The sequence below is a fragment of the Panthera tigris genome, chromosome C1 (genome assembly GCF_018350195.1).
Source record: "Panthera tigris isolate Pti1 chromosome C1, P.tigris_Pti1_mat1.1, whole genome shotgun sequence".
Lineage (NCBI taxonomy): Eukaryota > Metazoa > Chordata > Mammalia > Carnivora > Felidae > Panthera > Panthera tigris.
Window position 1 is genome coordinate 23,544,803 of NC_056667.1, and position 10,044 is coordinate 23,554,846.

Sequence of the window (10,044 nt, forward strand, 5' to 3'; positions counted from 1 at the left end):
TCCCGTGGATAAATGCCTAGTAGTGCAATTGTTGGGTCATAGGGTAATTAGTTCTCTTTTTAGTTTTTTTGAGGAACCTCCACACTGGTTTCCAGAGTGGCTGCACCAGCTTGCATTCCCAAGTTTTTGCTTTGTTTCTAAAGCTGCTTCGAAATGTGTATTTCATTTCATCAAAAACAGTTATTAAGGATCAGCTAGGTGTGAGGCTCTTTATGACCTGGTTAGTCAACCCATTATCCTACCCTCCACCTCACTTAGTAGAGAAATGGTCTGATGAACAATGACAGTAATAATCATCATATCTCGCTATTTTTTCAAGTACCTTTGTGTATTTGAACTTCTAACTTCATCAGTCATTTTTGATTAAAAAGTGCTCTAGAGAATTGAAACTGTGAAAACTCCCCCCACCTGTTTCTACCAAGATCTCATCTAGTGTTGTCTTTTCACCTCCTTGTTAATCCCTTCATTATCTTTTATACTTTGTATTTCTTTAGGGATGACAGTTTATAAAATATCCTCATGTTTTTTATTTTGTTTTATCCTTATCACTCCTGTGAAGTGGCCAGAGTAGGTACTATGGTTCCATTTTACATGGAAAATGGAGAGGAAGAGAAGCTGTCTCCCCTAAAGCACACGGCTACCAGAGATGGACCTACAGTAAGAACCAGGCCCTTGGATTGCACACCCTGTGTTCTTTTTTATATCCTGCACGTCAACCACTAATTCAGTTAGCGCTCTCTTTATTTACTCAGCAAATATGTATTGAGTGCCTTATACATGTCATTGTGTGTTGCTAGGAGCTCGACTTAGCAGGACTCGTAAGGTCACTTTTTTGCTAGTTTTGCTCTGTCACCAGCTACTCCTTAGCAACCATTTGACATTATCTATTGATCTGTTTTTTTCATGTGGATCTATTTCTTTCTGTTCACAAGCGTAAATCAAGATTCTAGGCCTCCTGTCTGTTTCCTTTTACCTTCTAGATCTTTTTTTTTTTTTTTTAATACTTTAAAAAATGTCCTTAAGTAATCTCTAAAACCAATGTGGGGTTCCAACTCACAACCCCAAGATCGGACGTCACAAGCGCCAGCCAGGCTCCCCTACCCTCCAAACCTTTGATTCCAACGGGAGATTGACTTTCCTTACCAGCGAACACTTCTACTTGTGATGCAAGTTTTGGGGGTGTGACAGTGGCAGATTCAGATACCTGTCGCAGACTAGTTGGCTCTGGGAACCAAATGTGGGACCAGGTAGAGTCACCTGAAGGGAAATGCCTTTAGCAGTCCATGCTGCTGAATAAATTAGTGGGTGGCGGGAGTGCCTAGTGTGTGGAAGGCCTAGGCAACGGGCAAGTCACATGATATAAAGGTTATACACAACAGCTACACCCAACGGCTAATAGCAGAAGGAGAAAGATAAGCACCCAAGGTATTTCTGGGGACGAAGGACAGGCACCCACTCCAAGGAGGGGTGGTTGTCGGGTCCCATAGAAATCCAGCAACAGGAAATGAAGTGTGGTTGGGCCACTCAGAACTGGAACCAGAAAGTCAGAAATAGGCTATTGGGTTCTCATCTCTGCTTTTTTTCTTTCTTCTTCCTTTTTTTTTTTTTTTTAATTATTTATTTATTTATTTTGAGGGAGGGAGGGAAGGAGAGAGTGAGAGAGAGAGTGCACAAGCAGGGGAGAGGCAGAGAGACAGGGAAGAGAAGAATCCCAAGCAGGTTCCGTGCTGTCAGCATGGAGCCCTAAGCGGGGGGGGGGGGGGTTAACTCACCAACTGTGAGATCATGACCTGAGCCGAAATCAAGGGTTGGACACTTAACTGACAGAGCCACCCAGGCACCCCTCATCTCTGCTTCTTTACTAGACTACTTCATTGTCCCACGTCTTTTTTGCAGTCTGGTGAAGAGAATGTCTAACGCAAAGCTTCTCAGACAGGAGAAGGTGCTAGGCATGTTAGGAAACCAGAAAGTGGTCCAGGATAAAGGAAGGATGTCACATGTTCCACATAATGCCTGGCATATAATAGGCATACGCTAGCTACCTTTGAATAGATAGATCCATAATCTCTGCTCTCAGTAGCTCTGTAGGTCCCTTGACTCAGTGAGACCTGCCCTTAGTTTGGAGAGTAGCAAAGACTGACTCCTGTTGCTGTGCCAGTAGGTAATAATGAAGGGAACAGGGATAGGAGTATGAGAGCATCCTGCCCGGAGGCCCCCACCTCGTTTTATCAAATATACACACATTGGGGGGCGCCTGGGTGTCTCAGTCGGTTAAGCGTCCGACTTCAGCTCAGGTCATGATCTCGCGGTCTGTGGGTTTGAGTCGGGCTCTATGCTGGCAGCTCAGATCCTGGAGCCTGCTTCCAATTCTGTGTCTCCCTCTGCTGCTTGCTCTCTGTCTCTCTCTCTCAAATAATAAAAACATTAAAATACACACATACACACACTGAATGCACACATTGTCCAAACATCTAGTATGCACTGGTTTAGTCCTATAAACCCATTCAGTACCATGACAATTTTTGTCCAAGTGTCTGAAAATTGTAAGTCATTTTTGTTGGGCATAATTAGAACAAGAGGAAACTGTGTGTTGAAAATGGAAATGGGATATGAAGCGGTTGGTAAAATAGGAATAGCGGTTTTTGTTGCGAAACCCTGGGTAATGTTTCCGTGAACCTGTGGTCTGTACGTTGCTGGCTTCTTTCACTTAACTGTATGCCACCGTGGATCTTTCTGAATCAGTACGATATTATGAGATAGCATGTGCCTTGAGGTAAGGCTGCCCACTAATTATAGTGACATTTAACTATATTTGATCCAGAATATAATTTTCTTTTGATGTGGCTACTGCAATTACTCTCTGCTGAACAGAAATAGCAATGTCATTCCTTGGCTGCAGTGCTGGCTTTGTCCCCTTGTCCAGAGAACGTCCTCTGGTGCTCATCTGCGAGAGAGAGGTGGTTGCCAATCCTGGACCCATTCAGATAGAGCACAGAGAGCTGTCTAGGGTGGTCTACTCAAAAGCCTTGAGTGATTCATCCCCCTTCTATGGAATGAAGTCTGAGTTTGAGACTCTTCACAATCTGTCCAGCCTCCCAGCATCATCTCTGACCAGTTCCTTCCCACACGCAACTGTTCTTTAACCTCATTCATTAAAAGAGCTTCTGTGTGCCAAGCTCTGTTCTAGTCACTGCAGGGACAGTAGTGAACAAAACTGTAAGTCCCTGTCTTCACGGCACTTACATTCCAACGGGGGTCACCGCCAATGAACTGGTAAGCAAATGCAGAGTAGTACCAATATGCCAGGTAGTGCTAAGTGCTGTGGTGAAAAGTCTATTTGATTCTGAGAGAGAGGGAGTGCTGGAATGGGAGGATGGAGGAGAGGTGGCTCACCATCGCAGGCTGAGTGGTGAGGGCAGGCCTTTCTCAAAGCATCATCAGAGTGGGTATTTGGAGGAAGAGGGGAGGCAGGCCCCTCCGATAAGTGGAAAGAGTATTTCAGCCAGTACAGTAGCCAGATGCTGGGGATGAGCTGGCATGTTTAAAGAACAGTAAGGAGGCCAGAGTAACCAGGGTGAAGCGAGGGAGAAGAGAGGAAGTTTGGGGAACCGGGCCATGGGGGGCCTCGTAGGAGAGCGTGAGGACCGCAGCTGTCCTAGTAGAGGGAGGCGGGTGTCGTCAGAGCTCTGCCTGGAGACACGACGTGATCTGGCTTGCCGTTGAGGAGAGTCATCCTGGCCGCTGTGTGGGGACTGGGCAGCGAGCTCGTTCGTTAGCAGACAGTATTCCCAGTCCCCGTGAGAGGCGGTGGGGGTGGTGAGCAGGGAGTCGAGGTGGGGATGTATTTTGAAGGCAGAGTTGACAGAATTTGTTGACGGATTGGATGCGAGGTAGGGAAGAGACCAGTTGAAGAGCGCTCTAGAGGTTTTGGACTGAGTAACTGGAAGATTCGAGTTGAGAGGAGAAGGAATGCAGAAGTTAGTAGGGGAGTGGGGAGCAGTCGGGGTTTGGTTTGAGTGGCTACATACGACGGTGGGGAGGAAAGCTGGAGGGGGTGGCGTGAGGGCAGGGTGCGGCGGTAGTGACCCCGGCCAGGTATCCACGCGGACCCACCCACGGTAGGCGGTTGCGCGTGTCGTTTGGAGTTCAGAGGAGAGGCCCGGGTAAGAGAGATAAATGTGGGAGTCAGCGCATACAGACGGTGGTGTTTACGTTCATGTGTGAGATCACCTGGAGAATAAATCTAGGAAGGGGGCAGGTCTTTGAACACTGGAGTGTCCCAACTTTTAGGGGCTCTGGAGGTGAGGACGAACTAGCAAAGGAGACTGAAAAGGAACAGCCAGCGAAGTGAGCGGACAAGTAAGAGAATGCGGTGGAAGTTAGTGAGGAGTATGTTCTAAGGAAGATGGAGTGTGTCAGATGCGTCTGGCGGGTCAAGTAAATGAGGACCGTGGATTTGGCCACGTGGAGGTCGTTGGTAGCCCGGACGAGAGCTGTTTCAGTGGAGTGCCAGGATGACAGTGTGGTTAAAGTTGTTCAGGAGGTTTTAGTTTTGTTTTTGTGTTTTTAGAGAGAGCATGAGCAAGTGGGGGAGGGGCAGAGGCGGGGAGAGAGAATCCCAAGTAGGCTCCGTGCTGAGCCCCAACTTGAGGCTGGATCTCACGACCGTGAGATAATTGACCTGAGCCGAAATCAAGAGTCGGACGCCCATCTGACTGAGCCACCGGGTGCCCCAGGAGGCTTTTGGTTTTGTTTTGTTTTTTAACTTTATTTATTCGTTTTGAGAGAGAGAGCGCATGTGAGCAGAGGAAGGACAGAGAGAAAGAGAGAGAAAACCCCTGCTGTGGCAGTGCAGCGCCCAATGTGGAGCTCAATCCCAGAAACTGTGAGACCTGAGCCAAAATCAAGAGTTGGATGTTTAACCCACTCAGCTGCTCAGGCACCCCTCCCCCCAGGTTTTGGTTTTTTTTTTTTCATGGGACTATTATAGCATATTTGTTTATTGGCGGGAATGAGCCAGTAAAGGGGGAAATTGATCCAGGAGAGAGGACAATTCCTGGATCGATGACTTTGAGTAGAAGAGAAAGGATGGAATCCAGTGCATAGTAAATAGCTACACAGGAGGTGATCTGTCACCCCCTGAAAGATCTTCCGAGCATTTGCCTTCATCCCGTCTCCCCCCCACTTTCCTTCTTCCATCAGCACCACCACCACCATCATTCGACCTGCCAAAACCATATGCATGCTTCGGAAGCATAACACATTACATATTATCTCTCATGAAGCCAGCCTCAGATTCCTCAGACATGATCGATTTTTCCCTTGTGTGTTAATGGCATGTTTTTTGTGCTTAACATTACCGCCATGGACTCCCTAGTATCTCCATTAGTTTTTATCTTTGATGATTTGTTCCTTGAAGGCTCATGATCCCTGATTTCCGACCTCACTCGACTATCCTATTTTAAGAGACTAATTAATTAATGGATATTCCTGGCTCTCAGAAGGCACTCAATAAATACTTGTCGGATGAGTTATTCCCTGATTTGACGAGGTTGGCTCAGGTTTGGAGGAATGGTGCCAAGTTCCACTACTCAGTGAAATAGTAGGTATTGTGCCTGAATTCTATTAAAAATTGGTGTGTTCTCCTTATCTCTTAAGCAACACTGTATGCCCCTGTGGCTTCCTAAAGTGCTTTGTAAGTAAAGTTAAATAAATATTTATGAGTTGATTGATAAACCTTTTTCTTCTGGTCTTACCCATTCCAAGCTATGGTAAACTGGTGCATTATAGGTAAATTCTATCAAGGAATTACACTCTATCTTAGTTCCCGAAAGTTCACCCCAGTGAACTTCTCCGTTTGAGAACTAATCATTTCTCAAGAATAATTCTTAAGAATAAATAAGAATAAATGCTCACTTGATTGATTTTGGGCCAAAAATCAGTGCCTTTGGTTGGCAGGTACTAAGTTAGGTGCTGCCTTTAATGCAGACAGAGCTAAAAAGAACGTCTCCTCTGGGACCCAACTTGAGTCAAATCCATGTCCTACCATGTGGGCAAGTCCATCTCAGTCATCCCCTCTGAAGTTACCTTTTTCTTTCCTGAAAATATAGGGGTAATTATGGCCACTTAATAGATTTGTTGTGAAGGGCACCTGGGTAGCTCAGTTAAGCGTCTGACTTTGGCTCAGGGCATGATCTCATGATTTGTGAGTTCGAGCCCCGCGTTGGGCTCTGTGCTGACAGCTCAGAGCCTAGAGCCTGCTTTGGATTCTCTGTCTCCCTCTCTGTCTCTCTGTCTCTCTCTCAAAAATAAACATTAAAAAAAAACCAACAGATTTGTTGTGAAGGTCAGAGGAGGGAGGTATGTGTATAAAGTACCCAGCTCAGCATCTAGAGAATTAAGTACTTATTAAAAGTTAGCTGCTGTTATTCCCCTTTCGCAGTTTTTGTTTTTGTTTTTCTCCTGCTGGGCTGCTGCTAACCTGTTGCAGAACTACCGAGAAAATGGGTGGGCTAGCTGCTGTCACTGGATACTGGCTTTTCCTGGAGAGCAGTTCTGAGCAGTGGCTTCTTTCCCATGCACCTCCCGGCCTGTCTGCCAGGGACTCACATCCAGGGTCATTTTTTTACCCTTTCTCTTCCGTTCCACTTGCCCCTTGAATGCAGTCAGGGCACCAGAAGCTGGTGTAGGCTCTGGCTGTGCATCTTCTCCCTAATCCCAACTCCAGACCTTCGTCTTGCACCACCCCCGCTGAAGCAACTGACGCCACCTGCTGGAGGACTAGATTTTCTTTGGTCAGCTTACAAAAGAGTTTTCGCACCAAGAGTGAGGTCTAGAAGGCCGTTTCCCTCCCCGCCCCCCCCCCCCCCCCCGCCTCCTTTCTAGGTAGAGTCCACATCCCACATGGCCTGTGACTTGTTTTTCTCTTTCCTCCTCTTGAGCTTACATCTTTGAGAGCAAGCACAGTGGACATCACGCCCACCGTGAGTTACAAAGCACACTGTTCTTGTCGCTTGGGCCTCGGTCACCTCGTGGTGATCCTCTTACTTGCAGCCTTCCCATCTGCACGGTGGGGGTGGGGATTCCTGAAGTCTGACCTTACCGGATTACTGTTGTAGCGGGACGGGTGCAGAAAGCTCGATAAACTAAAGTACTGTTTGGATGTAAAACGCTACTGCTCCCCTTCCTCACGTATTTATCCACGCCAGGCTTGGAGGGACAGGTGCCAGACTCGCTCCGCCAGGACCCTGCCCTACCTCAGGGGCAGAACGCAGTGAGGCTCCCCGGGCCCCGTACCCCGTGACTGGTCTCCATGAGCCTGTCAGCGGAAGATACAGCACCGTCCATCTGCTGGCTCTCCGCTCCCCCAGCCGCGGTCCCTACAGCTTGGTGATGTGGCCTGGGGCGGCTTTGTTCCCGTCTCCCTACTCCACTGGAGACTTCAAGAAACAGTTTTGGTCTACTCTTCTCTCAAAACTTTGACTCACCTGCCAGAGATGTCTGACTAGACTGTCAGAACATTCCGGGAGTTCTCTGAAATGAGAGAACAGTACTTGTAGCTACCACTGAGCGCCTACCACGTATCAGGTGTTTCGTGCCTGGTAACTAGTGCTTGTCTTGTTTAATCCGCATAGCTTCTTTAACAAAAGAAAAAACCGAGGTTCCAAAAAGTTAAGTCTCTCGTCCCAAGTGACAGAGCTAATAAGCGGCAGCTGGAATTTGAACTTTACTCTGTCTGATTCCGAAATCGTTGCACTGACCACCATACAACGAGGCCTGCCATTGCTGTACGGGAGGAGAGGCCGTGCGCCACAGAGGAAAACTCAGGAGATTGCCAGTTGTCTCATGCGCGTGCGGGTCCCAGCCCTGCCCGTGTGGTCTGGGACAAGTGGCTCTCAACCTCTTGAGCCGCGGACACTGTCTCATCACGTCTTTACCACAGACGTGTGACACAGGTGTTGTTCCCAGCTGCACGTCACATTTGAGGAGAGTAGGTCTCGTGAGATAAAATGGCTCGCGCTGAGTTGCAGAGCAGTGATCGTAAGTGGCAAAGCCAGAACTCGAATCTGGGTCTGACACCTGGTCCGGTGTTCCGTCCATCATTTCTCACAGCGGCTCCTAAGACCTGGCGTATCACTCAGGCACTCAACAGCCCTCGGGATGCCGGCCGGGAACCCGTAGAGGGAGCAGGAGCCGTGCCTCTTCAGCCCCGTCTCTTTCTTACCCCTAATATCCCCTTCTTAGAAACCTTCCTGAGGCAATACAGACGTTTGAAATTCAAGGAAAAAGCTACTCGCTGCTTAAAAACTGCTTGAAGCCCCGCACGGAAGTCTAGAAATCTGCCTCCCATCCTTTGAGTCTGTGCTGTTCCTTTGGCGGCATGGTGTGGTGGTTGTAGTTTGGAGAAAGTTCTTTCTGGGCTCTTCCCTCTCGCAGTAAAATCTCACAGGGCCGTTGGCGCAGGTTAGAGAGGACACACGTCAAGGGTGGCAGCGGGAGCCTTTCTAATTGATGGCAGCTCTGCTCCCTGCATCAGGTCTGCTGGAAACCAGCGCGGGACCCCCAGGTCCTGGAGCTCTCACTCTGATTCCGCGGACCTCGGGCCCCTGGGGGCGCTGCCTCCAGCTACGCTAGATGACCTCTAAGGACTCCCTTCACCTGTGCTTTTTAAAAATAAAAGTAAGGACACTCGTGTTTTGGTTTTTTGGTTTTTTGAATCTAACTGGACAGAGTTCTATGAAGTAAAAAGTAAAAGACTCCCATCTTTCCCTCCATTCATTCATTCCTGAGGTCACTCGTCGCCAGTTTGTGTCCTTTCCGTTGTTCTGTGTATTTCATACACCTGTGTATTTTACACGTCTACAGGTATGTGTAAATATACACATTATATGGTATGGTAAACGCGCTGGACTCTAGGATACATGCTGTAGCATGACTCGGTCCTTTCACTTGTTTGGGGTATCTTTTCTCGTTGATACTTGAAGATTTAACTTACTCTTCTTAATGCTTTATATGTTAAATGGTCCCCTATTGATTATATGCTGCAGTACTTTCAAGCAAACGCACACACGCAACGCCACTTTTTAAATTTTCTTTTCAGGAAAAGAAGAAAAAGAAACACAGAGACAGGAAGTCATCTGACTCGGACAGCTCAGACTCTGAGAGTGACACAGGCAAGAGGGCAAGGCACACCTCCAAGGACAGCAAGGCAGCGAAGAAGAAGAAGAAGAAGAAGAAGCACAAGAAGAAGCACAAGGAGTGAGAGCGGAGAGAGTAGGGGGGTGGCCGAGAGGAGGAGGAACCAGGAGCCTGGTGCCTTGAAGCCCTGGCTCCCGGAAAGACTCAGTAGTGAGAAAATGGCCTCCCACCCCGCTGGCTTCTCGCCCATGGGAGATGACTTCCCCTCATGCAGCAGGCAGGTTTGGGAGTTAGAAGTCAGAAGCATCTGCCCGAATGAGTTGTCGTTCACTTATCATTCCTGGTCCCTTTGCAAGTGACCCCTGCAGCTCGCCCGTTCGTTCACTCAACTTCCTTCATCCAGCAGGAGGTCCTGTTACCCTCTCCAGCTGCCACTGCCAGAGCCAGATTCCTGCACAGGGGTCCAGGCTCCAGCCACAGGTACCGCTGTGGAGGCGAGTCTGGCTGTAGTTGGAGAACAGAGTGGGTGGCCCCTCCCCGTCGGGTCTGCCCTGGGCTGCTTGGTGAGCATCCAACACGGGGGCCGAGGGAGATCGGCAGGATGAGGGAGAACATGGTAAGAAGTGGTGCTCACTTTTTCCATTCCCCCTGACATGATTCAATCATGCTAGAAGTGACAGCCAGAAAACCATCGTCTTCAGTGACTGAGCTTGTGTGTGACATTCTGCCAGACCACTGAACCAGACAGCTCAAGCCAAGATCATTGCTTTACTTTGTATTCACTACCGTGTGAGTCCCTTGGTCCCACTTCAGGTCTCTGCTTCAATTCCTGGCACTAAACGGAAGTGTGTTTGGTTTTAAACTTACTGAAGGTTCTTATTGCCGTAATCCCTCTTCCTGGGTAAT

The 10,044-nt window shown here is 48.3% G+C and overlaps 1 protein-coding gene across 3 annotated transcripts in view; it reads left to right on the forward strand.

Annotated features, from left to right (window-relative positions):
* ZCCHC17 (zinc finger CCHC-type containing 17) overlaps nucleotides 1–10,000 on the forward strand; it is a 61,200-nt gene extending 51,200 nt beyond the window's left edge. For all 3 annotated transcript variants that reach the window (XM_015542207.2, XM_015542208.2, XM_015542209.2), the window contains one exon: nucleotides 9,101–10,000. In XM_015542207.2, coding sequence (XP_015397693.2) covers nucleotides 9,101–9,262 — 162 coding nt within the window. In that variant the 3' untranslated portion in view covers nucleotides 9,263–10,000. The remainder of the gene's footprint in view (nucleotides 1–9,100) is intronic.
* Nucleotides 10,001–10,044: the final 44 nt, after the last annotated feature.